Below are 26,923 nucleotides of genomic sequence, written 5' to 3'. Positions count from 1 at the left end.
TGTCACGTAAGAATTCTCACTTTCCCCTGCCAGTTTTTCTGTCAGGACATATTCATTATGTGCCTAACACTAACTCTAAGCAGATGGATTAAATCTTTCCTGAGTCAGGGGAAACAATCTGTAAAAGCACATTGTAAGTATTTTAGACAGATTGTTGCCGTTTGTCTCTGTGAGGAAAAATAAGTGTTATTCCTCTCGGTTTTAAAATGTGCAAACTTTTAGAACAAGCTGAGCAGAGTGTAAATCATCAACAGGTGGTGGATGTGGGACACACTTGGCGAGGAGACGGGGCGTATGTTGTCCAGAGATGAAAGAAAGCACCGTAGATGCTCTGAAAGGGTCATAAATAGAGAATCTTAAAGAGGGAAATAATAATTCAAACTCACTTAGTTCATCAAAGTGCGTCTCAATGCCGTCAGCTCCGGGGACTGAGCAGATGAGACGGGCCTTCAGAAACGTGCTCCACTTGTTGACCAGACAGCAGTGTCCACCGTCGTCATTCTGTAAGTCAAAGTCACACACAGTAGTTGTGAATCTACCTCAACGGGACGAGTCCAACCAACGTCTGACTGGCAGCGTTTCAGAAAAGGGTTCAAACTAACTGTACTGGGTGTGTTGTTATTGGGCCTGTATGAATAAAGATCAGCTCTGTGTTTCAGCTTGGCCCATCTACACGGGAGGTCAGCCAACTTCTGACTACTAGTGAGGTAAAGAATCAAGCCTTGGGAAAATGATTCATGGGCTGGAACTCAACACATTTTACAGAGTCCAAAAGATTTGCAGCACTGGAAGAAATACATTTTGTGTCTATCTTTATCTCCTGTAACATGGAGTGGGGAAGAATTCGGTGAAAGGGCAACATGTTTTAATATCCTTCAGACACAGATAGAAAAGCTTTTTTTTTTTTTTTTTACATTGTATAACATATTCTGTTCAAATCATACTTTAGGCAAGTATTCTACAAACACAGGAGAGTCTCTGGGGACAGTTTGTCCATGTAGGGATGTTTTGAAAGTTTGGGAAACATAATCATTATTTGACTGTTTTTGGTGAAAAACAACACTCCAGGCCACAGCACTACATCACTGAGTAAACATAGCTCTGGCTTTGTACAGATGTCTAGGCATGTATACAGATGCGGACTAAAGTAAACTCTACCGCTCAAACACTTCATCTGGAGGAACAAAAATAACAGAATTCTTTCCAAACTTAGCTGTAAAGGCAAACAGCAACGATTTTGTTTTCTGACTGGTAATTGGTGTGTTACAGTACAGCAATTACTGATGATCATGGAGGACTTCCTTTCTGGGCCTCTAAGAGACTAAGGAACGGGCAACGGGGCTATAACTAACCATTACGGAGATGTATAAAACTTTCAGTCGTGATGATCAACATGAGGTTTGCTGGACTGGTGTGATAACTCACCAGGCAGATCCGCCCTATCCTGGACTGGGTCATGGGACTCTGGCCCATCTCAGAGGCTTTCTCGCGGAAGAAGAAGTAGAGCTTGTCATCATTCTTCTCGGCGCTGTCTGGGATGAGGTGTGCGTGGATGAATGTGGGATCTGTAGTTGAGTTAAAAAGACAGAAGAAGTATTACCAGCCTTGCAGTACGTGTTGTTCTACAATATAGGCTACACCCAAATGTTCAGACTTCACCACATTTCAAAGGCGCGTATACCAGGAAATCTGTGAGTGCCCAGAGCTATTCAAACCCACAATTCATCAAGTCTGCAAGGGGCTACAAGCTGACTTTCTGCAGACTTTCAGAGAGTCTGCAGGAGGAAATCAATAACATTATCCATCCAACTAAGAAAAAACAACCACCCATGCTGTGAGGATTCTCAGCTTAGACGTGATAATTCTCAAATAATCAAAGTAAAAGGAAAGTTTCATAGGTACATATAAACCTTTATCTTACTTTATTGATTTTAAGTTCTTTCACATGTTGAATTTTACGCCCTTGTGGCTCAGATCCATCACAGACATGTTGTGAAGGGCATTAAGATTCGGGCCCAGACATCATTTAAACTCTGACAGAGAAACTGAATGAGAAAGAGGTCTATTGAAAATTCTTCCTGCTACAACATGAATAATAGCTGCCTGGAGCCCAAAACAGTACTCAACGGTCCTAAAACCAGCTCTTTATTTCTTCCTAGTGACAAGGCTCAATATGGCATCACAGTGTGCTCCCACTGGCTGACTTACTGGGTCACCACTGGACACGCAACAGAGGGTGCCCCTCCCCGCTGTGCCCAACCAGGGTCCCAAATGGGGACAAACCAAAACCAGAAGGAGGGGGGGGGGGTGACCAGGAACCATGTAATGGGGGAGGGGAAATATCCGAGGGATTCCACATGGCTGATTAGCAGGACTCAGGTGTCCTGATTCAGTATACCACTATCAGGGGACTGTTGTCAGGGCAACAGGGTCAGAGGAAAATCTGGGAGCCAGGAACGCTGGGGGAGATCGTGATTGATTTGGCAACATCAACCAAAAGCATCCAACCAGCATTTATAATTCTGTGACAATCATGGTTCATTAGAGAGCGGAGGCTACTCTGAGTCATTATTGACATTCAGTAATTTCCCCCCACTACTGACCTCGCTGTCAGGCTCTGCAGGCATGCAGTCAACAATTAGTGTTGGGCATTTTATGCTTTGAGTTAAATGATCACTGGGTCATGTGGAGCAGACTGGAAAGATCAACAATCTAATTCCTAGAAGACTCCAGTAGTGGACGATGCGCACAGTGGCGTCGACGCTACATATGGAGACTTTACAGCAATGAACTTCAGGAACTGAGGAATAAATTAAAGAAATTAAAGGTCTGGAAATAAATTGTGGTGGCTGCAGAACGAGCCGTGAGTTGAGACATTACCATTTAACCATCTGGAGTTGTACTGATCAGTCCTCATGGCTGTCTGCTTCCCTAGTGTACGGAAGATAGCAGAGTCTGTTCCCATGAAGTCAATGTAGACTCCTGCATACAGCTCTCCATCTGTCAGTCACAGAGAGAGAAGGAAGGGTGTTGTGGAGGTGAAGTCATGACAGATGAAAAAAAAAAAAAATCAGCTTAAAGGTAAAGAACACGTCGTCTACTAGTCTGATCCAAATACATCTTTGGCTAGTTGTTAAAAAGTTGCATCATCGTCCCTCAAATCTAATCTAAATCACATGAATAGCACGTAGAGCAGCTGTAGTCGTTAGAAAATTTCACTCTCTGTGATGATTATAATGTCTTACAAAGAAACAGTGCCAAAATACATCATACTCAATCACTCATCAGTTCAGAGGTGTCTGAAATGTCACGTTCAGGTTAAAAATGTTGACCTCATAATTATATTGCAATCATACTTCATACTCATCATTCTTATGAGGGCAATCAGTGTAATTTGAAAGGACAGCTGGATTTACACAGTCAATTTAGTTTCAGCTGGAGCCATGGTGTAGAGGTTAGTGGTCAACCAAAGCATAATATTAGGCCTTCAGTATAGTGCCCCCATCAGGCCTGTTAGTGCAATAATCAATTCAAATTTTTAAAATAAAAATTAGATGGGTAAAACCTAAGACATCATGTCTGATAACAGATACTTCCTGATGCAAAGCCTGCACCATTTTCCATGCATGAAGAAGTTAAAACTGAGTCTGCACTGGCTATTGTACTAGAGAATAGTATTCTCCTATAGTGAAATTTTAAGGAGGTAAAGTGAGAGATGGCAGTTTAAGTAGTAAGTGTAAAGAAAAGGGGAATTCCAGCTTCTTCTGTTGTGTCCGCGTGGTATTTCACTGCTTTTCCAGTTATGTAAGACAACCTGGAGCTGATTTTCTTGGTGTTACAATTTTGCTCGGGTCAGCTGGTATTGAGCTGACATGGCGTAGCAAAAGAGGTCTCTGTCTCCTTCACACACACACACACGCACACACACATGCACACACACGCACACACAGGGCAGGAGGTCACTGACAAACAAAAAGACCACCCACTGACAAGAGAGGGCACACAACAGACTGACCGCAGAAGTGGATACATTAATAAAATTACAGCTATATAGTGCAGTGGTGTGATCTTGTATATGATGAGGAGTTGAAGTGTTTTAAAGATTTTCTTTATGTGGAAAACTTTATTTTCCTTATAAAAAGGATATATTTGAAATTAATATTTTGGAATTTTACAGAGAGTACTGTATGTGGTAACAAATAATCCTTTGGGGCATGCAGACTGGAAACTAAAGACACACTGTATGACAGATCTCTTTTGTTTTCCACAGATAGATATTTAAAGCTGTCCGTACATGTTGTATGAAGGGAAAAAAAAAAAAAAAAGCAGGCACTTACTGATCAAAGCAGAGACGCTGTTAAGTTTGGGGTCATAAGGACATTTTCCTTTCCCAGAATCCACTTTACCAGGTTCAAGACGGAAAATGTATTCCTGTTACAGTAAAGAATTAGGAAAACATTATTAATAACATCTTACTTTTCTTTCTCATTTGGTAACAGATTTATATATGTGTGTGTGTGTGTGTGTGTGTATGCATGTGTGTGTGTGTGTGTGTGTGTGTGTGTGGGGTTGGGGGGAGTTGTGGGGTTATTCCTTGAATGCAGCACGTACAAGGCACTTTGAGTATACTTAGTTGTTAAGGCAGTTTTAAATGCGACATTAGAATCAAACTAATAATGTGATCAGTTTGGAGACAGGGTAACAATGACGAGGTGTGAGGCGAACAACACACCCTCTCACAGCACTATTGGATCTGCTGAGGGGAACAAAAAGCTCACATAGCCAGTTATCAGTGAGATGGAGAGGTGGAGGAAAATGCTGAGAGCAATCCAAAACTCATCCACCATGCCTGTAATGTTAGTGGCTCGTAGAAGAATTCATTATTCCACAGTGCAAGAGGACATCTTGAACATCTGTGTCAACACTGGGTATGTGTCTACATGGAATTTTGTCGGGTACTTCAAAGCTGGTTGATGACAGGTGGGAAATATGTACGGCAAAGTAGAATAATGTCAAAGCTGCATTTGTAACCCACTCGTGAATATTTTTTTTTGTAACAAGATATAGTATGACTCCAAAATATGATGATTTGGCGGTGATTTGAAAAAAAAAACCCCAAAAAACTGTATAAACACCTATAAATCAACCTCAAGGTGATAACAACTTTTGACTGAAAGATTTTCATATTGTATTCTTAAAAGAAAAACAGAAAGCAGGCATTTAAGTCTCCACTGGCATGAGAATAGTACATTTACAAAGCACTCTTTTGTGCTGGGTGTTACTGGAGGAAGCATGTTTTCCACATTCATGTTGAACATTTTGGCAGTAGAGTTGTTTGAAGACTCGGCATTTCAGTTAGCCACCTTAATAACCCAAGATATATATTTTTAAAGCCATGTTATCCCTACTCCAACTGAGACTGGAAATGTTCTCCAGGTGGGCATCAAACTTAAGAGCCTTTTACAAAACTCCCTTCAGCCCACCTTCGCCTCCAAAGGCTCTGATGTAGTACTGTAGTCTGCTGCTCGACTTGTTCTCCCTCCAGTTTGGGGTGCCTGTAGGTAGTGGGACCCCTAAAAACAGAGACATGGCACATTGGGCCACCTCATTACCGACATTCGACAGCCCAGAACAAAGTGAAATTAACCTGACGATGACCATGACATAAAGAGATAAGTAAAAAAAAAAGGAAAGTGCAAAAAGAATGACCACAGGCAAAAAGTAGACTTGGCGAAGACGAAGAATTCTAAAAAAAAAAAGAGAAAATGTAGGTAGATCAAAGTGAAGGTCAAAGTAGACTGAAGACATTTAGTAACCATGTTGGATTAGACTCATCATCATGCAAACACAGCTGCAAACTCCATGCAGAAAACATGCAGTGCCAGGAAAGAAAACAGAAGAGGAAATACAATAAAATGCATTACAGTACATCCAGTAATGTCTAATAAAGTGACCAATAGACAAGTTTTAACAATTATTGTAATATCAAAGAGAGTGTTTCACAGAGTAAGATCATTATTATCAATCTTCAACCTTCAACAAGAAAACTCCTAAACTAAACATTATTTTTCCAAAATCTGTAGAAATTTGATGTTGAACTTGACAAGTTGACAGAAACTGCAAAGGAAGCTCTGAAACAGCAGCAAAAAGGCACAAAAAGTGATGCAGTTATAAGGAAAAAGTCTGCAGTTAAAGGGGAAAGTTGAGAGTTTATTGAGGACTAAAAATGTGTGAAGCCCTTCGTGTAACAAGTGGAAGAATATCCGAACGAACGGTTTCTATTTACATCCACACTTACTGGGGAAAATCTTTACAGCGTGAAGTAACATAGCTTTTGGGCCTTAGGGGAGAAGCTGAATGACAAGAGGCGGACTGACCTTTACATTGAAATCTGAACCCTCCCATTTGAACAGTGAGACTAAACAGGCAGAGCAGTGAATGTAAGTGTGTGGACTAGCCCGGCCGGCAGCTGCTGCAGCTCTGCGTGGCCATCGTGCTGGAGCGAGGGAGGGATGAAGGAAGGGACGGAGGGTGGGAGGGAGGGGTGAGCTACAAGGCTGATGATGGATGAGAGACTCCATCAGTAATGATGGCCTTTCAGAGGCTCTCAGCCAGACAGAAAGACAGACCACAGGCTCTGCTGTGTATAAACAGGTGAGGGGGGAGGGAGGACTACAAGGAGGGAACACGGCGGTATTCGCTATAGATATACTGTCAACGTGCTATTCCCAGTGGTGAGAGAAGATTGGTGCCTCAACGGTCTGTGAGCGGTGGCAGTTAGGTACCTCACCGACAGCAATTTTGCAATAATAATGGAGATCTTGAGAGCACTGGCCATGAGCTTTTTTTTTTTTTTCTTCTTTGAGTCCTCCAGACCGTGAAACAGCGCAAATCGATGAACACTAAGAGGCAGAAAATGATGGAAGAAAAGCAGAGCCCATGAAACTGAGGAGCAAGAGCACAAGGAGGTTCTCTGACCTGAGACTGATTGACAGATATGGTTCTTAAAAAGACGTGCAGAGTAAAAGGTCAAAATGTCTCCACGGCTGCCCGGCTGTGTCTTTGGTTACCTGTGACCTGCGTCCTCGGTCCACATAGGTGCAGATGGGGTTGTACGCTCCTGTTCCACACACATACAGGTGGGTCCGGTTCCACGGCTCGATCAGACGGATGAAGTTACCGCATTCCCCCTGAGGTAGAGCACAACAAAACTCAACAGCATTAAAAGTCTTTTCTCTTCAGGTTCCTCAAATAAATAAATAAAAAAATCTGATCATTAAAATGTAATGGGAAAAAAAATGGTTACATAATACATAATGCCCCACTGATGGTTAATAACCCCTCTGCCTGGCTTAAAACCATCACATCTATCATTTCCGCTGTTGGCTGGCTTGTGTTTGGCAGCTCTGTTCTCTGGCTCTGTGTGTCAGCCTGGCCCAGGCTTCAGATCAGACCACACTGTCAGTGGGAAAATGTTTCCAAACACCATAACTGTGCGGCAGAAACCAAGAAAAGCAGTGCATCTGAGCTGTGAAGAGTGTTTGCTATGGGTCTGAGGGTCTAAGGGATTCAATGTTCTGTCACACATAACAACTCGAAAACATTTCGGTTAGACCAAACAAGAGTGTTGAGACAAAATTCTGTTTTTTACAAAATCCAGTTAGGGTTTTTTTTATTTTTTTATTTTTTAGAAGAAAACATAAAGACATGCTTGTTACTGTCAGCTTCTTAGAGGTGCAGTGTGTGGAATTTAGTGGCATTTAGCGGAACGGACTTGGCAGAAGTGGAATATAACATTCATAAGTATGTTTTCATTAACGTATAATCATCTGAAAATAAGAATCATTGTGTTTTTGTTACCTTAGAATGAGCCCTTTATATATACAGCAGGTCCTCTTCCACAGAGCCCACCATGTTGCACTGCCATGTTTCTACAGTAGCCCAGAACAGACAAACCAAACACTGGCTCTAGAGAGGGCCTTTCGTGTTTCGTGCCCACTGTAAATTCTACACATTGTTCCTTTAAATCTCAACACTGATGTGGTTTTTTTAGAATTTAAATGATTTGAGTGGTAGGACAATAATAGTGCCACCACAACACTTTCTTTTTTTTTTTTTTCGGAGTGCAGACAAAGAGGTGCTACTGGTGAAAGCAGCTCTTTGCTTTCGAGGTCTGCGGCTTTCTAATCTCTATTTGTCTGGCCAGCTGTCTGCCTTCATGGTCTCAATCCACCCAAACCAAAACTCTAAATACAGAAATGTACAGGCTGATGATATCTGTTCAGATTTGTCCATCATGTCGGCTGCTAGTGACAGCTGGCGAAAAAAGAAAGGATGTACCAAGCATAGAAAAAGATTGTATGCGGGATGGGTGGGGGGGGGGGGGGGGGGCATGAGAGATTTTGGCAGATCTTAGCAACACGACAGATGCACAAGTCAGAGGTTTCAGAGGATGTGTTTTTGTGTGTGTGTTTACGCGTGTGGGGCTGTGTGCATTATTCAGTGCACAGTTGTGCTCCCCCACAGAAAGCACAGTGGGTATGATTGCCTTTGACCTCCTGCCTGAACCGACATCCCCTCTGAATTGCTTTTGAATTGTCATCATCTGTCATTCCCTAAAGAGCGGCCGGGATTGCCAAGTTGTCTCCCGGTAGCCAATTTTTATTTCTTATTTTAGTGATGAAATTTCAAACCCACCTCTGACACACATAGAGAAGCTCATACGTGCACATACGAACATACAGAGGCCGATCCGATGTAGCCAGAGGCGGTGAGAGGCGCGGGTCACCAAACACGCATAAATGAACATTCCAGTTGGATAAACAGCAGCCTGCGCTCTCTACCAACAGGGTTATTAGCTAGAGCCTCATCACTCCCTCTGTGCTCACCGCTTCTGCCAGCACTCACCCCTAACATGGGTGAGATGAGTGTGTATGTGTGTTTTTTTTCTGGAGGGGGTTGAGGGTGGGGGGTGGGGGGGGGGGGGGGGGGGGTGGCGTCTGCATGTGTGAACAAAATCAAAAGGATCTGGTTTTTATATGAATTTCAATCATGAGTCTCCATCACATCCTTGTGTTTGAATGTCTGAATCGTATTAACACTTCAGACAGGCCTGCAGCTTCCAGTGGCTAATGCATTTTGTCTGCTTGTCTGGACAACAAAGAATAAAATAATTATTATGGAAAAAGATAATTAGATTATGTTAAAAAAATCTAATAGAAATATCTGTAATATACATATGTTTGTGCATGGAATATATTTCCAGCATTCAATGAGGACTATTTGCGTGTTGCACGTTCCAAGTTCCTGCTTGAGCTTAATTGGTGGCAGCTGTATGCAATCAGCAATCAGGGATGCAGAGACGGTAAATAAGAGCTTCACAGCCAGTGACACATTGGAAGAAGCATGAAAATGTCTTCCATTGACCCCAGTGTCATATTCAAATCTCAAGTGTTGCCAAAAAGCCGTACTCATGATTTTGCACCAGGGTATCACAGGATAAAATGATGTTTAAATGTGCAGCAGGTCAGTTGTGTTTTTAATGAATGATAGGAATCTGTGGAGAGCTAATGAACTATATGCAAACTTGCATTAAAATCTTTAATACAGTTGCAAGATTACAAGCATAGAACTGTGAATGAACCTTTATCACAGCAGACATTTTTTTGTCATACTAGGAAAAGCACAGGTGGAACTATTACCATTAACGATGTCTCTGTTGTATTCAAGTGTCCCAGTGAGCCAGCATGCACAGTACCAGGACCGTGACAAATAATTTTCTCTGGAATGGATCAACTAATCATTTCAGCTCTACTTTAACTTTCATATTATGTTCTTTGAATACTTACATTGGTGTCTTTTCCTGATAAGACACATTCAGTCTTCCTCTGGGGGGCAACAGGCCAGTGGATCTGACAGGGAGAGAGATCAACAAGCTGGTTAGATGCAGAACTTGTGTTGAGCTCATCCAGCTTAATGTTTGTGCGTGACATTTCTTACTATCAGTGGCTCCTTGTTGATGTCATGCAGATCCAGAGACAGGATGTAATCTTTGCTGCCCACATACATGCGGTCGTGGTCCTCATCCATGCGAAGGATCCGATAGTCGGTCGAGTTCAGCAAAAAGGAGAAGTGATGAGCAGTTCCGGTAGACTTTAACTCTGTAAAGAAGCAAAAAGACTGGGAAATAAATGGTTTTGTTCAAGCTGTGTGGATAATACTGTAGTAGAAAACCACACAATGAAACTGGGAAACACAAACCACAGACGTGGTCACAGGAGATGTGCGTAGGCTGCTCTTTTTTGGCACAGAGATGCCCTTTGGTTTGCCAAGGTTGTTTTCTTACTTTCCTTTTCTAGAGTTGATCTTCTCTCCATTTACTTTACAAATCTGTACCACCCCCCATGCACGTGTGCACACATACACAGTCACACACACATAATGCTAATGATGATGGCATGATGCTAATGATGTGCCTCAGACTCTCCTAAATTAATTTAAAAAAGCTGTTAATTCCTTTTTTTTCTCTACAGCAAACTTAATTCATAGAGTACATTTACGACAAAGGATGCAATACAACATATCTCACATAAAGATGAAAAATGCACATAAAAGACAGATGCAAGAAATAGAAACCTTTAAAACATAGTCGAAAGGATTTTTTCTTTAAATTAACAGCAAATAAATAAAAAAATACTGTTTTTGATGACTGTAGGCAGCGAACAAGCATAAAAACTTGCAAAGAGGTAGGAGCAGTTTGACGGTTATGCAGAGTAGACTTTATTCCATAAGCTGACGTTTCTTCAGAGCTTAAAGACTAAACCAAATCACATCATACATATAAAGCTTCTGAGGATGTGCAAGCCACTTCAGTGCAAAAACAACAACTACAATGAATAAAATCTTACACGGTTCTATAAACACTATAGTAAGGACAGCTCATATATTCCTCAACCCTACACAGTATAATCTAAGGTCGACTTCCCACTGAGAAACCAACACAGCCGTGAAAACAAATTTTTATTTAATGAGGGACAATGATTAACTTGAATATAAAGAGCAAAACTCAATATTAGTGCAAGTAAAAAGTGAGAGAGCTCTCTTGAGCTCTTCTCTTTTGTTTATCCTATGTAGTCCTTATCTGCCTGGACAGCCGGGTGAGGGCATGCTGGATGCTGCTATTTGGCACATTTTCAGTTGAATCTTCTCTTTATGATTATGACAGTTAATATAGTTAATATAATTTTACTGTATTTGACAAAATCAGGGAGACATACATCACTCATTGCTGTGTGGCCGCTGTAAAGAGTCAACAAAACTCTAAATGACCCTTCATTTTGGCTAGTTTTCCACACTGGGTCGCTCTATGCCGGACTGTGACTGGTATCCTGAGCTGCAGTGACATAATGCTGACTCTTTACAGAAAGCCAGCTCTGTGCCAAAAAAGAGCAGCAGGGACCACACTGACCACTCCCTGGCTTAGTGTCTTATCATATCACACATAACACTGCAACATCCATCCCTCCGTATCACCGTTAAAACTATTCTGGAATAAAAAACTGCTCTCAAATGGCTCACATACTGCTCTGGGCAAACCCACTGGTGTGTGAGTGTGAGTATAAGTTACAACCGGGGTGTGAGAGGAGATAAGTGGAGATCTGGTGTACGGAAAACAGCTTTTTCTCCTGGTCCTCCCATTACCTCCCGAGCTGTTAGTGAATCTGATAGGAGGTCTCACTCTTTCTATTGCTCCTTTTCAAACTACGCTTGGGAAAGTGGAGCTTGAGAAAGTTGAGCCTGCACTTGTGCCGTTCTATTTGCAGAGAAAACCACCAGAGGACCAGATAGAGGACCTGTTCATGTTCTACTTCAATGAGACCAGACAAACGCCCCTACTGTTCTCTGTAGCCAAGTCTGAGACTCACTGATGATGAATAAGACCCCCTACAACAGCTATAACTACCTTCCTTGACCGGGAGGATGCAGAATGTCTTGTTACTTTACTTGAAATAAAAGACAGCACAACATCTTCCACCTGCAAAGAACATGTTGAAATACTGACATGAATCCTCTGCCAGGAAGCTTTTCAGCTGCTGGTGCGCTGGGATCCTTCAGGAACTGTGAAATGCTCCCGTCATGGTGCAGCATCACAGCATGAAGTGAGGTGGATAAGGTAGTAAATAGGAAGAGACATGGCTGTCACCCAAGTAATTCTCAGAAGTTGCTTCCAAACACATATGCTTTAATACGTGTGTTCTCAATCTCATGGACAGATTTATAGTAGTCCTCAGCGTTTATTGACTTTCAGTGGAATTGTATCGTGGCAACCATATCTTGTTATTGTTTAACAAAATATTCTGTCCTATCAAAAGTAATGAGTCCAACCAAATGTTTGACTAAAAAATAAGAAAATTACTTTTTGTCTTTCTGTTTGCTTAACTGCATTGAAGATCAATTTTAATTTATAATAGTTTACAATGTAGCAGCATTGTTGGTGGTGATGTTCATCATTCAAATTGCCTTAACGCACAAGGGACTGAAGTGATAAATGGAAGAAGAAGGAGCAGCCACAGTGAGCAAGTGTTAGATGAAGAGCTGCAGGCGACAGGCTGCACATCTCCAACTCCTCAGCACGTTTACTGTAAGAAAACTTCTCACACAGTGTGCAGCATTTAATCAAATTGCAGATGACATGATGAAGAAAATCTTAGGGATTATAACTTTAATTGATATTGATTTCAGGCATATCTCCTATTGCATGTAAAGTGAGGACATATAGCTGCAGGTGGTGACAGCAACCTGATGATGAATCACCGGCCCACTTGACACCCCATGTTAAGCATCTACACACACACACACACACACACACATCTCAAAACAGTACATCTCCACTCTTCCTATCCTCCATCACGGCTCGTTTTCCATCCTTGTCTGGTTGTCAACTGCACATTCAGCCAGCTCGCTGCTTCGACAGGCCCAGCAGTCGAACGATACCGGAGCTTCAGGGACACCAGCTGACATCCCATATTTATCACCTCTGCACTCAGATTCACACTCAGGGGCATCTGAACGGGAGCCCGCTGGAGCTGACTGGCTGTCACAAGTCCGACGGAGGTTAGGTCACCGCAAAGTTCAACGACAGTGGAGAGACAGACAGACGAGACAGGAAGACAGACAGATAACCTACAACATTACAAATAAACATCAATCAAAACACATTATCGGTTAACAACAACTGACTTCAAGTGTCTGACAGCCTGTCATTTTTCTCCCTCTCTTCTAGTGTCCTGTCAGTGTTACTTTCTGGATCACTAATTTTATCCTTATCTCACAGGGGCCACATGGATCATGAAAACCCAAAACCAGCAGGACATGAAGACCAAAGGATTGTCAACTCTCTATCAAAATTGAATGCTAACAAACACACGTTCGAGTTCTAAATTATGTTGGAATAAATTGTGTGAGACACTCCAAATTTGCAAGCTGGGAATTATATACAATTGCGGTTTGGACATCTTTTAATCATTAAACAGCTATCTTAAAACACGCAGCTAACTGAGACAACACTGACACAAACAGTTTTTGGTTGTTTTTGATAAATAATTATATGAAAAGGAAGAAAAAGAAACCATCTTTTCATGGAAGTCTGCATATTTCTGATAACTAATTGTATTGTACTGGTAATCACAGGAACAAGGCCTGCCTAAAGCGTAAAAACAGTCACAGGGGGATGCATGTATGCACATGCTTAGCTTACAAGTGCCAACCAGAGCTGGATGTCACATTGTACTCATTCCAGAGCACATTTCACATCCAAACCTACATAAAGACTAGATGTCCCTTCAGCTAAAATACAAAGACACTAAAAAAGGTTCATCTTGCCATCTGAATCTGTGAAAATCAAGTGCAGATCTTACAGTCAGGGGAAATATTACATCTTTGCGAGAGGAGACATGCGAAAACAGATTTTCTTTGAAATAATGCCTGTAGCGTGGTGAGATAAGGACTAAGGTATGATAACAGTCCACCTCAAAGCACTCATACGCTGTATCGTCAGCACAAATTCGTCTTCTCGGAAACATTCCTGTCTGTTGCAGCTCAGCCTTTATAGCCCATGCCTCTGAAGCCAAGAAAAATGTTACAAAACAAAATACAGCCTTGACATCATGTTAAGCTGTTGAATTTACAACCAACTGGTAAATTCAGCAATGATAGGGCGCAAGTGTCTGACTATAAAGACCACAGGATCTGGTGTGTATCACAGAGTTTCCCAGCAAGATCTTTGTAATCATTACCAGACACGCAGGCAGACAGAGCTAAACTCTTTCCTTTCTCATGTGCGCATGTGGAATGGTCTTTAGTTTGGTGCCCTTGGTAAAGATCCTTTTTGTTGGAGAAAACCCAATCTGTTCCTATTACTCTCCCACAATGTGAATGACATCTGCTGGTAAACTGAGCCTGTAGTCTGTCCACCTGCTGATGTGATCCCTCTGCACTGTGGTCACTCTCTGCTCTGTTCTGTATCCGAGGTATGTAGCTCATTGGCCAGGCTTTGCAACATGGTGTGGTTTTCCTTGGTCACCCTCAAAGGCATATAAGTGACCCCTATTTTGTATGTGTAAGGAGACAACGAAAGACGCAGCTCCCAGACACCGCTAGCACTTCTTTTCATGTCACTATCAGCCTAGCAAATCTCCCCCTTGCTTCCCCTGCCCTGCGACTGCCCGCCAGAGTGTGTACTGTATGTGTGTGTTTGGTTGAAAGACAAACGGGGGGTTTGAGGGAAGCAGGTAGCAAAAAATCCCACATACCTGCCCAGGCATCCCCGGCATGTTGTCTGAAATCCCCCGATCTACTCATGTTCACATTCTCATAAAGTAGAGGTGTGGCCTCACCTTGCTGCAGCTTGTCTGCAGTCGTGCGTGCACGGATGTGTCCCTAAATGGATTTCCTTTATCAAGTGAAGGACACACGTGTTTATATTGAGACTGTCCTCACCAGAAAAAGGACAGTCAGACGCTCAATACTGACCTATATTTGTGTTTTCCTGACAAGTTTCCCCAATGGCTCTGCAATCAACAATGTTTCTTTGTAGCACAAGTAACATAGGCCTAATGTTGTTATACTATTGCAAAACCACTTAGGAAGGAGGTCAGGGTAAATGGTTGGGTCAATAAAGCATATGACTTTGAAATTGGAGACTGTGATTATGGTCTGTCTCCTAACAACAGTCAACATTGGTTTCTTTCAAAGAATTGGAGTTAGATGAGAATAAGAATAGCACTCTCATGTCTGGACTGTAATGTTGAAGCTCCTGCCAGCAGTTGTTTAGCTTCGCTTAGCATAAAGACAGGATACAATGGGAAACAGCTATCCAGGCTCTAACAAAATACTATCTCCAAAGCTCACAAATAAACATGTTATATCTATCTTATATCTTACCTATGGACAGAGCCAGGCTACCTGATTTAATGTTTCTAGTCTTTGTGCTTAGCTAAGCAAACTTGCTGCTGGTTGTATGTTCACATATACAGACATGAAAGTGGTATTGATCTTCTAATCTACTGTAACTCTCGGCAAGAAAGCAGGATTTTACGTGGTCTACACAGAGGTGGCAGATCAGACAATACTCATGAGTCTTCTTTGAAATGGTCGCATGGGTTGTTTTGGAAGGCATTATTAAAATGTTCTGTCATTTCCGTATAAGGACCTCTTGATTTCTCTGTGTTCTGTAAATGCATACAAAGATTAAAAGCACATGTGTGTTCAGTGCAAATGCCAAGTGTGTGTTGAATATCTGAGGCCGGTGTATCTTTGTAAGTGTTAGTGCACAGGACAGAGAGGTCATCGTGGATATCAGAGGGGCTGAACAGCAACGGGAAGCCTTATCAGCCCAACCTGTCGCAGCTTTGTGTTTGCCTCCGTTCAGCACCTCATAATCAGGCTCTCACTAGGGCCAGGACTATTGACTCAGAACACATGTCACTGGAGCTGATTGCTGCTTACCTGCGCCTGTCAAGGAGAAATAATTGGCACCAGATTACGTCTTATCTCTGAGCTTCCGGATGCTGTCACTCAGATGCTCTTCACGCTTGTCTGCCACTGATACACTGTGTATGTGTATGTGTGTGTGTACATAGAAATAGAAGTAGAGCTCTCTGATCCTCACATCAAATCAGGGACACCTGTCTTCCACCGCACAAATCAAGAGCAGAGAAAGATTGATTTAAGTAGTGAGTTCACTTCCTGAGTGGAAACGAAGAGATTATAACAAATCTATTTCTGCTGTTTCGGATGACAGGAAAGGTTAATTAAAGCACGAGGGAGTTGAGGAGGATCGCTGGCTCAACTGACAGGAAAGGTCATTTAGTTTCCTTATTCCTCTGTCTCTGGTCTGCAAACCCAACCTTCATTAAGTTCCCATTATACTGTACATATAGCAATCAGAACAGGATACAAGGAGATTAAGTGCAGCAAGAACAATACTTTTCTGCTGGCTTTCCATCCTTTATAAAAAATGATTAACAATAAGGACTTATTATTCTTCATTTTCAACTTTCAGTAACAAATTATGAAAACTATTCTTAATTTTTGTGCATGCCACTTTGGATAGATATTCAAAATAAGACCCAGCATACACCGATGCAGTGTGACTGACTAGGCGTTCATGCTTTTCTTTCAACACACACTGCCATGGACAGCTGCCCTAAATGGCCTTGCAGGGCCGCAGGTGAAAGGTTAGAGGTCATGAGGGGTCTGAAGGTGAAAGCTCATCCTGGCCCCTTTACACACTTCAGCATAATCAGGAGCTAAGCCGGGTCAGGAGACAGAAGGGTGGTCATGAGGATACTGGGGAGAGATGTTTGAGGAGAGCAGGGAGAGAAGAGAAAATGCACTTCCTAAGAAAGGACGATGTTGCAGTTGCAGCCGTTTAAAAAAAAAGAAAGTCTAAACAGTTGAGATACATTCACTGTTGACTCTTCATAATCCTGTTTTCTGCTCTGTTACACATAACCAAGTGTAGTGGGATATGTTCATAAAAATTCATAAAATGTATATAATTTATCCAAGCATACTGAAAAAAAAGTTGTATTTTCCGAGAAACATAAGAACGACATGGCCCTGCCTCTTAAGATATCAGTGCGCTCCTCTGCCTGACTCTTTTTCTCCTTTACACTAATCTTTGGATTTTGGAGAACATGAAAAACATGGGTTGGTACTTTATGTTGTTTACAAAACGCTCTATGCCAAGGCGCTGTCTGGGCCCGTGGCTGGCTGTTGTAAGCACAAGTGTTTATGTGTATGTCTGGAACTGGGGTCATGCAGATGCTGCAAGCCGCTGTAATGATGATGAAGCTGTGTTTGTTGTTGTAGCTGTGCTGTTGCTTGCAGCGGGCTGGTCAGGGCGGCGGCGGTGGTCAGTGGTGACAACGCAGGTTAGAAGGATTATGGGAAGGGCTGAATAATGAGACAGAGCTAGTGTGAATGAATGAAAAATCCCTCCTCTCCCTCGCTGACCTCTGACCTGGCACTTAGAACAAACACTCTCCCTCTCTGTCAGCTGCACCAACACACACCCAGATGCACAATGGTTCCTCAGAGGGATCTGTTCATTTTTATTTATCGATTTCTCCTAATCCTCTCTTCGGATTGGGAACGTTAAAATTAGTCCCAAACAGAGCCAAGTTGTCGATGAATCAGTTTCTCCCCACTGATTCTAACCAGACCTGAACAAAGCTCAATTTTAAGCGTGCCCTCTTATTTGCTCGTGTATCAAGGTCATGGCCAGTGTGTTGCTAGCTGGGGGCAATGAGAGGGGGGTAATTAGGAGGTAAATTTAGAGAGACCATTAGCAGCAAGTGTTGACTCAGAGTCCACTGGGGACAACAGCCACCTCTACCCTCTCTGGGTGTTCCACTCTCCAGTCCAGCACTGAGAATCTACTAAATTCCCTGTGGTCATTTTTCACCCACAACAGCAAATGGTGTGGTAGAGGAGGGAGATTGGAGGGAGATTGGAGGGAGGAGTCCCAAGGGGAGAGGAGCCTGACAGCGAACCTAAGAACTTCCATTTATCAAAGCAGGCAGGAGAGAGCCATGGAAACTCTGAGTCGAACTCTGAGAGAGCTCCTCTATATAGCCAATACCGAGAGGCTGAGATCGCCTCTACTGCTTCTGGAGGGGCAAAAAACACTGCTCACAAAGGGTTCTCTAACTTGTATTCTAATCATGAGTTGGACAGAGGACAAAATACCCTTATTGTGTGCCCAAATACACACAAAACACTGATTGAGACCTCGGCTGCCAGCTTAGGTAGAGCAGGAGTGGAAAAAGAGACGAATGGAAGGCGTAATGAGCAAGCAAGATTAAGTGGTCAAGTGCTAATATACATACAGATAGCACATAAATATTCCTCTATTATAAACATCGCAATTCACAAGTTAAGCAGCACAGCACATACCTGAACTTAAGAAGTTATATGTAGAGTTTTTACTGCATCACTAGATCATCACTAACGATTAAAACATTACAGGACTGTTCTTTTGGCTTCTTTGGTTTGGAGGAATCTGGTAGTTGATGCATCAAAAGCTGCAAGGAAAACTCAGACACTGAGATGCTGCTGGAGGTGCAAAAAGCACAAAAGTTCATTCAGCAGATGTATGAAGTGGCATGTGCTAGTAGGCTGGAAGAAGCAGTCCAGACCAGGCCTGTTAGGTTCAAGTTAAAGCAGTAATGGAAGGGAGTTTTGAGGAGTCTAATGGTCTTGGGGATGGAACTGTAACCTGATGGTACTGTTTTAGATGCTCTGGAAATCTTCTCTGAGATGGAATGGGGGCAAACTGTCCAAAGGAGGGAGGGAGTGTTAGTTATGCCTCTGCAGTGCTAATGCAGCATTAATGGTACGTACCCTGGACAGACTGTCCTCACAACGAAAACGACACGATCAGTAGAGCAAATGCACAAAAGTGACATGTTTATATTCGAGTGACGAAGCTCTTTAGCTGCTGTGGGAACTCTTTTCGTTGGGAGTAAAGGAGGAAACAGTGTGACATTGAAATCCACAAAGTTTGCAGAAGGACAAGGTCTGGGTTGATGGGTTGAACAACAGTGTGAACAGTGTTCAAGTGTTGAATGACATGGGAGAGTGCTGTTCATTCCCTGTTTCCTACTGACACTCATGACTGTTTCTTTTCACCATGACCATGGCTTAGGCTATGTTTCAAGGGTCCAATCCTCCAATTATTACTCATCCAGATAATGTTTAACAACATCTGATATTGCGATGTGTCTGCACTCAAAAAGCTCTCCAATGTTCAACAGGCCAAAACATTATCTTACATTTAGACATTTCAATCAGCCATTATTTTGGATGACAAAATAAAACATACTTATCTCTCAGTGAGGAGTGATGAGGAAACAAATATCTCAATATCAGTTATCATTTTCCTGTCCTGCATCAACCTCCTCAGACTGTTTGAACATTTCTGCCAGATTCTTCTGCAGATTCTTTAATGTTGTTTTCATGGCAGCTTTACTGATCTATCTTAAATCTCCCTCTCAACGCCCAGTTAATGCTGTTTTGATTCATCACCTTCGTCTTTCCTATGACACATTTCCTTTTCGTTGGCTTGTCTGATCCTGCCAGCATCTTCTACCCACTGTCTGCATACCAACCCATTGAGATAACACATGCCTTTTTCTGTTGATTCCTTCGCTCCTTTCTTTAGCACCCAGCATGCCACAGGTGGAAGAACTAGGGTGATGGGGGAAAATGCATGCATGATGTGTGCAGTGATGATGTATTAAGCTATGACTGTCAGCCTCACACTTCATCCATTAAGTATTTCACTACAGCATGAAGAAAGAGGATTGTGAGAAGTGACATGTCTAATGAGATTCAACAATTATGGTTCCCACGAAACGCTGTTCGAGTTTTAGGCACATTTCGGAAAGTTAAAATAAAATGCTTGTGGTTGTGTGGTTCCATCAGTTAATGCGCAACATTACTCAAGAGGATGAGACATGATGACATATTAAAACCAGGTCCAATAACTGATAAATTATGGCGCTTCATTGCTGTTTCCCAGCTAAGATGGCATTTACTGTATGTTATTTTAATAAATGACTCTTGTGTCCGCTCAGACCATGTGGTGTTTTTGTCCGTCACCCCAGACATGATGCTGAACTGGGGATGTTGCATATTATGCGTCCTAAGCTACCAGGCCACCTGAAGAAACCGGAATAACTTTTTTTGCCTTATCTTTTAGAATTTACGGTATTTCATGCAGATATTTTTAATAGCTGCAATGCAGATATTAAAAATGTGCATTAAAACAGATGGATGGAAATGTACTTCATGAGCTCAGCTGGTAGCCATTGTTCAATGCACTGCATTACTAAGGACATGCTTTGTATGAGTCTTATCCTGAATCCAGCGTGAAATGAGATGGTCAATTAGAGGTCTTTAATGTGAATATAAACCTGCCCTTGGTCCCAAATAGCCAGCCAGGGCAGTCAGTCGAGCTCAGGGGTCACCAACATCTGTGAAGTTATCATACTACAAGCCACTAATGGGCGAGTGCCAGAAGCCCATCTGCCTCTGCACGGTCCACATAATACCACATGCCCTGCTGCTGCATACACCCTCTTGACCCCACGTTGCTGCTAGACAAAGGCAGGGTTACCCCCGACCAGGTACGTGTCAGCGCAGACCCCGGGTCGAGTCTCGTGCACTAATGCCACATGACAGGCAGGGGACAACCGGATAATGCTTAACAATCAGGCGGCTGGTTGTTGAGCAGCGTGGCGTGGTCCTCAGATGGGGTGGCAGAGTCACGTCTGCAGTGAGAACCTGCTCATTTGTCTGACAGGCTTTGTGCTCAGTTAACTGCAAGTGGAAGCTTTGCCACAAAGACTGAGACAGGCATGCAAACCCACCAGACACCAATGTCCTTTTCAAACCAGCTCAATTTACCTCCTAAAGAAATATCCTTCCAATTTTTTTCTACGGTGTGTGCTGCTTTTTGAGGTGAAATGAAACCTTTGGAGAATATTTGTCTCAATACATAATTTCTGCTCTGACAAGTACTAAAGAGATATCAAATAAAATATATATATTTTGTCCAGTAGCTGCCACTACAAATCCTGGTTGACTGACACATGGACATCCTGTAGAAGATCAAGATTCTTCAAAACACACTGTCTCAAGAGAAGTTCTTTGCAAACAGATCAAACATAGCATTCCTCTAGTAATCCATTCCATTAGTGGGCGGTTGTGCAGCAGTGAACCAACAGATCAATATGGCATTGACCTCAGCAGATGATTCTTAGGGTAATTACACTGGGAGCACAAACTCTGCCTTTCCCGTCTTTTAAGCTCTGCAACCACAAGCTTGCAGAAAAACAAATTAACCAGCAGCGTCCTCAGACAGTTTCTGAGTATATTCTCAAACAAAAACACACCAATATTCCCTTTACAAGTTATTACAGGTAACTCCTGAGCTGTTATTTCTTGGGAGCAGCCCAGGAACAATATTATGTTCACTTCTTATGGCCTGGGTGAGAGCAGCTTGAGCCCCACAAATGTTTCATTTCTTGGATTTGGGCCCGACACTAGTGCTGCTTACACTAAGTCTCCTCTATCACTGAATCCTTCCCAGAACAGGCCAAAACGAAGCAGCAGCTTTATTTGTGTGTCTATGAGACTGTTGTTCTGTATGTCTGCGATCCAGTAGTCCTCTCTTTAGTGATTCTTTGGAGGCTAGAATCTCACTGCCTCTTCTCATGACAACCATCTTTCTTTGTCTCCCTTTCAACAGTGACTGTTTTTATTTTTGTACATTTGCAAGCACGGGAGGGGCATCTAATACATCCTCAAATTAATATCCACACAAAAAACAGACACAAACACATTCACACACAGAGAGATTTGATCCAAACATTCAATGGAACACAGCAGGAAAGTTTGATGAGTGCTGTGGGAGGAGAAGAAAGTAGGAAGACCAACTGGTGAGAATTAGCTGACTGGATGCTGTGAGTGACAGAGCATCCATGTTAACGTGTCCATTTACTGTCTGTGTGTCTGCTTTGCTTTGGCATAAAATGGGAGGAGAAGAGTGGAGAAACAAAGTGGGGGACGATGACCGTCAGTCAAGGGCATTCATCTTTTCTTAGTAAAGAGTGGCTGTATGATGAATATGATAGTGGTGGGATGGGAGGGAGTTGAAGCGAAAGGGGAGAAGGGGCAGAAGTGGGGGAAGGGTGGCACAAAGGAATGTGGGAATGCTAAAGAACATTGTTATGGAAATAGTTGGGTTTGGGGACATATTTCTAAACTGTAAGGACAGTAAAAAAAAGAGAATATGAAGTCACATCCTTGTTCCAGTGATGCACAGATCTTGTAGCTTTCACAAGATGCCAAAATATTTCATAGCTTCTTTTTTTTTTTTACTTTTGCAATTCTATCATCCCATGCCACCTGTCTTGTTTCTATGCCAGAGGGTCTCTCTGTGAAGATGATAATTTGACAAGGCGAAAGCCAAGCTCATCAGAGGTGTGAAGGAAGACATACATCACAAACAGGTGGCGCAATGAAGTGTAATCTCACAGGGCCACAGTCAACTTAGACCACCTTAGTGCCATCAGCTTTGGAGTAGGAAGTACTAAGTTCAGTACGTGACAAAAAGGAAAGTTGCATGTGATGATCTTTGCCAATATGAGAATGGCCTGAATTACTTAAAAATGAGTTGGCCTAACAGAAAATAATTACAGGCTAAAAACAACCATTTACATTCCAATAGGTTAAATATGTGCTTTGAAAGCAAAAAAAAAAAAGTCATTCAAGATGAAACATGTAGGCAGCCATTACATCTTTAATGGATAATGTGAATTGTCTGCTAAAGGCGGGCCCCGATCTTTCATCCAAGCCTGCAATTAAAGCAAAGCTACCCAAGGTCAGGCTGACTGACAGGCTGACAGACCTATAGATTACTGTCTGTCTGTGTAATCCACAGCCTTTTTACTCCCCTTGCTGACTGACATACTCACCCCTCCCATTTAAAAACACCAGCGCCTGTTGATTTGGCGGCTTTCATGTTTGATGGACAGATGGGACATCCTACCCTGTGACCCTGTGACCTTTTTCTCACCCTTGATCATAATGGTCACTGTGCAGTGTGCGGCTGTTTAGAGGCAGCCGGGAGAGGCTTTTGAATGGCTCTAGTTTGTCTCAAATTCATATTCATATTATTTCAAGTTTACCAAGTAGGACAAGTTTCCCAAATTAAATTATTTAAAAATTACAATTCAGATGGTGAGTTTTTGCAGTCAAAAGAGACACAAGTGGCAAAACTAAGAGGAGAACCAGGAAGAGAGTAACAGATGGACAAATTCATACAAGTTAGCATGTCTGAACTACACAAACCACATCAAGGCCTCTGGTTCACATAAATGATGATGTCAGTACTGCACACCAATTAATTGTTCAGATTACAGGCTTTATCAATGACATGCAGCAAGTGGAACAAAACTCTGTGCGCCCAAATACCAACAGCAGATCAGAAAATGGTTGTGATTTCTCTGACATGTTATTGTTGGCAGTTCTGCTAAGTGAGATTTAATATGCACACAAATGGAGATAGACAAGCAATGTTGAAATGACCTTTCCAATGGGTACACAGTCATGATGCAACGCATTAATAATCATAGCGGTAGCGTCTCATAACCTGCCTATTACAGTAAGACTCAGCAAACCGTAGCTATTTAGCTTTAGGCTCACACGCATTGAATGCAACACATCTGTTCTCAAACCCCCAGGTGGGAGATGCTCAGACAGGTTTGACAAAAGAAAGTATTAGCTGGAAGTACCTGTTTTGATTGGAGAATGAGTGAGAGATGGCAAGATATAAAGAGAAATAGAGAGGAAGGCAAGAGTCTTATCAGTTGGGAGGAAGGCAACATGCGTGACAGTGGGAAATCTTGGTCACACAGTCCCTCCATACGTGCACACATGGGGTGTTGAAGAAGGCCGGTGATTGCACAGACACATGGAGGCTAAAAACGTTCTTATCTTACACTGTCATACCTTCTCATAAATCAGCGCTTAGCCATCCGTTCTGCACTGATAAGGCAACCAAACACAGACTGATCCACCCCAGGAATGGAGAGAGAGAGAGAGACTTTTCCTCTTTTATGAGTGGCCTCTCTAGCTCTCCCTCACACTCCCTTCCCTATCTTCGTTATCTGTTTTTCATTCATCAGATCTGAACAGCAGACAAGTTATTTTTTTCCCTGCTTGGAGCTTGTTTGTTTGCAGCCTGCCATATTTTCTCTTGTAGCTTTTCCAGCAGTCTGGTTATAATCATCTGAAGAACTTGTGAATCATTCGCAACATTCATACAAGAATGAGTTGGGAGTGTTGGGAAATGGTGTTTTTGTTAAATTAAAAGAAAATTTAGTTTAAAATGAATCTGCCAGGTAGATGTCACTGAACTGTGCCTACTGTGCTCTCGTGATACAAAAGAGCGTTCCAATGCTAATGTTTTTCATAGTCGAACCAAGAATCTCCACAGCTGCTTCCTTATCTTAACAGATTTTATGGAGTTTTACGGATTGATGATGAAAATAGTCTCTGTGTTCGGGGAGATGCATAAGCCGTCTTTCTCAGAGTTGGACTTTAAACTGATGTGATTCACATTCAGCAATGTGGGACAGTGTGGAAAGCAGCTAACATAGATCCATCAAAAGTGAAAAAAATACACTTTCCAACAACTCCCTGTATTATTTACATTTCTTGTGTAGGAGCAGTTACATGTTTGGAGGTACAGTATTTAACTATATCATCAACAAAACCTGAGTAACTCCACACCTGATGTAGCTGGAAATGAATAAATGGTATATTGTCAAGAAGTAACTCAAACAGGGTAAATACTGTCAATATTTGTAAAAAAATCAATAAAAAGCTTGTGTTAGACTAATCTGTGGAACTATTGCATGCATTATTAACAAAATATTTGTAACTACAAAAACAATTTTAGTGAGAAATCAATTCAGTGAAACACTGAAGCGTGCAGTGCAGTGTAGCAACTGAAATAACTGTTCCTGTTGTTTTTATAGTCTAATTTGCTCGTAATGCATTGCAACGCTTTGTGACTAATTAATCATGCATAGTTGGTTTAATAGGACAGCATAATCTGGTCACAGTAGTGAAAAGGTAAATTTCACGCTGTGCACCAATCCTACATGTGAGTATCATGTGAGTGTTAAAAGCAAAAGCCATAGACTAATGAATTCCAAGCTTTTCATACTCTCTATGTGATTATACTTAAACAAAGCATTGTTTAGTTGGGAGATCTTCCCTATGTCAAAAGACATTTTTTTGTTTCCTCTGTCTGATTCTCAGCTGAGGCGACCACATTAAAACTACATCTGTCAGCCATGGAAAAAAGTTCGTGCCTCGGTGTTTGTGCCAGGATGTGCTGCTTCCTATAAGCTCTCAGAGGGGCTGCCTGTGGTCTTCCATCATTGTAGTGCGGCGAAAGCACATGGTCCAGAGGAGCACATCAATTCATCAAACATGAAATCCTACAGAACATGAAAGCCCAGGATCACAGCCAAGCTTTGAGTGATGACTGTTTCAGCATTTGTGCCAAGAGGAGGAAAAGTGAGAGATGAGAATGACGAGAGACAGAGAGAGAGAGAGAGAGAGAGAGAGAGAGAGAGAGCAGAGGGAGGTAAAGGATGGACAGAGATGCTTTGAGCGTTAATGCCATGCCAGTGTTGTATGCTACTACCCCTCTGCTTCCCCAGGGACATGAATGAAGTAAATGAATGATGGACCCAGCCCACACAAACGCCCCTCTTCTATTGAGACCAAGCAGTCCATTCATGGGGATGAGTGAGGCGTCGACACCAACAACAACAATAACAACAGCAACATAGGAGGCCCTTACTCCTATTTCTCATTCATACATATGTATGCAGTCACACAGACACACACATATGGCAAAGATACCATGGACAACACTGCCAACATACCATTAGGGACACCTAGAGAGGGTTCCTGAGAACAGGGCTGACTAACAAAGCTCGGAGGCAAAGGGGCGTGAATGGGGCAGGCATGGAGAAAATCTTGGCATCACGTCAATGCAACCGCCACAATGATTGGGGATGAGAGGCCATCTCCTCCTCTCCACAATCAGCACATTATCAGCCACGCAGGAAGCCCATCAGTGCATGAACCCAGAAAACAAGGCCTGGAAACCTCATGTTCCACCACATTCTGTCCTTCCTCCTCCACTCGACTCCTCTCTGTTGTTCCTCCAGGACCAGATGGGTTCAGGGGGTTCTCGCCCACACAGGGGTGATCTCACTCAGAGGTCTGACCTTCAAATTCAGGCATTACTTGCCTGAAGCCACAGCAGCTAATGGAACATGGGGAATACAAATCCGATTGAAGCGAGATCAATCTGACAAGGAGGGCTTTGCTATTTACCGAGCATTTAGATCTAAAACCTTGAAGGTGGGCTTTGTAATGATGTTAGCATCTGACTGGGGCTCAGTTTTCACCAATTAAGCATCCGGCAAAGAGACCGTATGCAGAGTGTATGAAAGTAAGAGAGGGCTGCAGCTAAAACATGAAATACAGCTCTGACAGGAGCAGGAGGACAAGAAGGAATGTTCCGGCTTTTTTAATCCAATAGTGAGACACAACTTCTGCAACCTCCCACAGGATCATGGTCAGGCTCAACCACAGGCCTCATTTCTCCTATAATCACATAGACAGCAACTTGGTGCACATCCAACGTATACACACAGAGGCTTGATAGACTACACTCTGAATCTCCCACACCTGAGAAATTTCATGAGCCTGTGGGTGTTTGAGGTTACCCAGCTTCTTACTTAACGCAAAAACAACTCTGACATTT

At 42.4% G+C, this 26,923-nt stretch overlaps 1 protein-coding gene across 2 annotated transcripts in view; it reads right to left on the bottom strand.

The window, feature by feature from the left end:
- The window catches only part of sema3fa (sema domain, immunoglobulin domain (Ig), short basic domain, secreted, (semaphorin) 3Fa), a 47,865-nt gene that overhangs the window by 8,549 nt on the left and 12,393 nt on the right, over nucleotides 1–26,923 (bottom strand). For both annotated transcript variants that reach the window (XM_042405502.1, XM_042405503.1), the window contains exons 3-10: nucleotides 10,000–10,160; nucleotides 9,849–9,911; nucleotides 7,071–7,190; nucleotides 5,484–5,573; nucleotides 4,338–4,431; nucleotides 2,881–3,000; nucleotides 1,426–1,565; nucleotides 387–501 (exon numbers count right to left, since the gene is read on the bottom strand). In XM_042405502.1, coding sequence (XP_042261436.1) covers nucleotides 387–501; nucleotides 1,426–1,565; nucleotides 2,881–3,000; nucleotides 4,338–4,431; nucleotides 5,484–5,573; nucleotides 7,071–7,190; nucleotides 9,849–9,911; nucleotides 10,000–10,160 — 903 coding nt within the window. The remainder of the gene's footprint in view (nucleotides 1–386; nucleotides 502–1,425; nucleotides 1,566–2,880; nucleotides 3,001–4,337; nucleotides 4,432–5,483; nucleotides 5,574–7,070; nucleotides 7,191–9,848; nucleotides 9,912–9,999; nucleotides 10,161–26,923) is intronic.

This window comes from Thunnus maccoyii, chromosome 3 (genome assembly GCF_910596095.1).
Source record: "Thunnus maccoyii chromosome 3, fThuMac1.1, whole genome shotgun sequence".
NCBI classification, from domain to species: Eukaryota; Metazoa; Chordata; class Actinopteri; order Scombriformes; family Scombridae; genus Thunnus; species Thunnus maccoyii.
The sequence above is the reverse complement of the archived record's forward strand: the minus strand, read 5'-3'. Positions and strand labels throughout refer to the sequence as shown.